Genomic DNA, 4290 nt, shown 5'->3' with positions numbered 1-4290 from the left:
CAAAATCCTGGAGGACCAGGATTAAGGAACATATCACAGAGTGCACCTATCTCTGTGCCACCAAAGCCATGGCAGAAGCTTTGTACTGTGGAGAATTAAGTAGCTGTGAAAAAAATACATGACAGAAACTAAACACTTCATAAGCTTAATACTAATGCTATATCTTTCTTGGTTTGTATCCACTTCTGATATAGAACTCATCATTAATAATGAAAAAATGCTGATGAATCATGTGTCTGTCTTTATTTTCCCAGGTGTATAAACTGTATATTGCATATTGGCACCCGACTGACCAACATGGAGAATGTAAGCAGTGTGAAGGAATTCATTCTTCTGGGCCTTTCAAAGAACCAAGGGGTGCAGAAAATATGTTTTGTGGTGTTTTTGTTCTTCTATATTGTTACTGTGGCAGGAAATCTGCTCATCGTTGTCACTGTAGTTAGCAGTCAACGTCTGAACTCCCCCATGTATTTCTTTCTCTGCCACCTGTCAATTGCAGATATTTGCTTCTCTTCTGTCACAGCTCCCAAAATGATTGCTGACTTCCTTGTTGAAAAGAAAACCATTTCCTTTGGGGGCTGCATGGCACAGCTATTTGGGTTACATTTCTTTGCCTGCGCTGAGGTCTTCATCCTCACAGTGATGGCCTATGATCGCTACTTTGCCATATGCAGACCCCTGCACTACACCACCCTCATGACCAGGCGTGTGTGTGGCTGGATGGTGATGGGTTCATGGGTGGGGGGCTTTGTGCACTCCCTGGTGCAGACCCTCGTAACCGTTAGGCTCCCTTTTTGCGGCCCCAACAAAATTGACCACTACCTCTGTGATGTCCATCCCCTACTACAACTGGCCTGTACCGACCCCTATGTTGTGGGCATCATTGTCATTGCCAATAGTGGAATGATTTCTGTGGTCACTTTCTTCATCCTGGTCACGTCCTATATTGTCATTTTGTTATCCTTGAAAAGGCGAACGTCCGAAGGGAGGAACAAAGCCCTCTCCACCTGTGGGTCCCACATTACTGTGGTGATTCTCTTCTTTGGGCCATCCACATTCACCTACATACGCCCATCCAGCAACCTCTCAGAGGACAAGAAGGTAGCTCTGTTTTACAGTATTATCACGCCCATGCTGAACCCACTCATCTACACGCTGAGAAATGAGGAGATGAAAAGTGCCATGAGAAAACTGTGGAATAGAAAAGTTTGGCGTGAAAAGGGTGAGGTGTAGAACTGTGGTAACATTTTCTCAGGAGCTGAGAAAATCGAGTCTCTCTCACTATAATTCCATTTTGGAAAATTTACTGAAAGCTCCCTTTTGAAGAAAAGCTTGGTTTTAGCTGTTGCAGTAATTAGGAAGACGCTGAAAGTTCATGTTTTGATTGGAATGGCATTGTAAACTCTGTGACTAGCAGGGATTCCCTTTATGTTCTCTTTCTGAATAGCACAGGCCCAGGACTGGGGCTTCCAAGCACTGCTGAGACACCAGCAAATAAATAAATGAATGCTATCAAAAATATTAAAATGTGTTCCAGGCAGAGCATCCCATTAGTCCGAGCTCTCCCAGGTGTATACTTTCCGTCAGACAAACTCCATCTACTCTGTAATCTACTCAGCTAGGAAACGATGGCCCAAGGTGTCTGCAAGGCTGTTGGTCGCCTGCTGCTGGAAGCAATTGTACCAAAGGCTTCCTTCCCCTTTACTTTGGAGTAAATGCCTTCTTAGGAGTACTGCATTGTCATATGCTGAATCCATGGGTTAGCAATTAAACTGCTGATCTTAGATGCTGGCTGGGTCATTTGCTGATGCAGATGATATGAGGAGAAGCTTCTCCCCTTCCCATTCCAGTGCAGCAACTCTCTGCCTTTCTGCAGTAGTTCACCTATCACTAATGCCCTCCTTCCTAGCCATCCTCTCTGCCCTTCATCTCTGCCTCAGATTTTGCATTTTAATGTTTATTACTAATAGAGAATCAAAGATCCAAGTGAAAGATAAATTGCTCACCGTAGGAAATTGTCGCCACCAAAGAAAGCATTGGGGGGCAAAGAAAGCATTGGGGGGCACAATTTTGTGTGTCAGTGAAAAAAAAGAGTTATTCAGTAATAATTCCTGTACGCAGGATAACTCCTAGCCCAACAGGGCACATCTACAGGCCCAGGCAAAGGAAGAAACATGTATTCCAAGGGAATAGCTGGAGCAGCTACTCCTGCAGGAGGGAAGAGAAGAAATGTGAAGATGGAAGATTAAATCACCTCAGAGCCAGCCAAAGCTGCCACAGGGAGGTTAGTTGTAGCAGCTAAGGTTCTCCACAAGGACGAAGGAGCCACGAGGAGCCACGGGACCCTGACTCCTACCTTGCCAGGAGGAAAAGAGCAAATGAGCTGCGTGAGGGAGAAAGACATCTGTGTAATGCACTCTGAAAGTAACTAAAGCACTTTCTTTTTCCTTCCTTCACTTCATGTTCCCTATAAACACTTGCTTGCACTTGTGTTGCACCTTAACATGGCTTAAGTGTGGTTCAAGATAAGAAGGTGTTCCCTGCACAGGAGAGCGGCAGATCTACAGACCAAACCCTGGGACAATGTCGCAAATGCTCTGGTTCCCCGAATGTCCTCTGTTCTATGCAGGGGGTGGCAGAGTGGGTTCCCATTTCACAGGCATGCACCAGTACACCGCGGACGTCTCAGTGTCTTCTCCTCACCGTGGTGGGTTATGTGGTTGGCAGCCAGCAGGACGGAACTGGGATAAATCCTGATTCTCAAGGCTTAGAGGGATAGTGTCCCTCAGGCCTGGGCCAGCATGTCCCTCACCCAGCATTCACACTCTGTGGACACAGCTAAAGGTGGGACCAGCCCCACCTATTTGTAGCAGTCTAAATTCTTCATGCAATGAAGGACAGTTGTCTAGCTCAGCACCATTGTCAACAGAGAGGGACAGGCGCCTTCAGAGGCTGGTCTGTCTCACCCGGGGTGGGGCAGGTAGAAAGACAGATGGGGCCCACTGACCCCCTTCATACTGAAACTGCTGAGGGGTTAGGGCACACGGCCAGTTCAAGCTAAGGCTTATAATTTAAAAACTTTTTTTTTTTTTAATCTTTTGGGGAAGAACGCCATGATTTTTCTGATTTCTCTTCTGGCTGCCGGATGCTAGCAGGCAACAGCGGGACCATATTTTATGGAAGGCATCAACAACAGCAACAGCATTCTATTCCTCTACACATTGGCCCAGATTCTTATAATGACTTAATATGAGGACTAAACAGCTGCTTCTATATTTTGCATTGCCTGAGTAAAAATACCTGGCAAGTAGTGAGGCCTGACCACAAACATTTTTAAAGTCTTGAAATAATTTCCTCGTTTACTTCTTGTTTCAAACGTGTACAGACCAGATGTCTAAGTGCCAACAGTCATATAGCACAGTTCTGATATTTATTTATGCTGCAAACATGCAATGGTAAGAGCAAGTTAATAAGAAAGAAGAAAGCATATGTGAAATATTGGCTTGGAAGGGAAAAAATATCTGAGACGTGTAAGAGACATCTTTACTCAAAAAATGTTTGATTGCAAGGGCAATGTGAGCACAAACTCTTGCATATGGTCAGCCATGACATTGATTTTAAATAGAAATGTTTCCAAAAGAAGCACATAGCTAATACTAAATGAAGTCCATTTATCTAGACAGCATTGGAAAGCAAGCAAGAAAGCAAGCAAACCCCCACACAATGTGACATGGTCTAGGTGATCACGCTCCAGAGTCACCCTGTAGAGATTACTCTAATAGCTGTCCAAAACATATATTTTAGCTCCCCGTCCACTGATTCTTTCTGACAAAGAAAACTTCACATGCCTCTGCGATCTCATTGCTTCTGGTAAGCTTGTGCTTCTGCTGTGCAATTTACTTGAAATATTTCTGCCACAACTTCCCCATCTGGAGAGAGAGAGAGAGAGAGAGAGTTGTTCTTGCAGATGCTCTTGGAAGTTGTTTTTGCAGAATGAGAAATGGAGCTAGACATTCAGGCTGTCCCTTTCATCCTCTGTAGTTTTCAGCCCTGGCAGAGATGTGGACTGCTCTCGTGACACACAAGAAGCAGCTTGGAGCTGAGAGGTTTTGATGAAAGAGCCTAAAGTGGTCCAAGAAGGTCATCAGAGGAGAATAGCAGGCAACCTGCCGTACAAAAAGAGACATTATTCTTGAGTGACTTTTGTGAGGTACATTTTATGAATTAGAAAGAACTCCAGTTTTTTTACCCTTTGTTTTAATTGGTGTCTTCTTTGCTTATTTTTCAGTT

General features: G+C 44.5%; 1 protein-coding gene across 1 annotated transcript; it reads left to right on the top strand.

The window, feature by feature from the left end:
- Positions 1-297: 297 nt before the first annotated feature.
- LOC136992040 (olfactory receptor 4S2-like) lies at positions 298-1200 on the top strand (the record flags this gene model as incomplete). Its single annotated transcript, XM_067295722.1, has 1 exon — positions 298-1200. A coding segment is annotated over exon 1 (903 nt), but the record flags the coding sequence as incomplete, so codon positions are not given.
- Positions 1201-4290: the final 3090 nt, after the last annotated feature.

The sequence above is a fragment of the Apteryx mantelli genome, chromosome 4, assembly GCF_036417845.1.
Source record: "Apteryx mantelli isolate bAptMan1 chromosome 4, bAptMan1.hap1, whole genome shotgun sequence".
NCBI lineage: Eukaryota > Metazoa > Chordata > Aves > Apterygiformes > Apterygidae > Apteryx > Apteryx mantelli.
The sequence above is the reverse complement of the archived record's forward strand: the minus strand, read 5'-3'. Positions and strand labels throughout refer to the sequence as shown.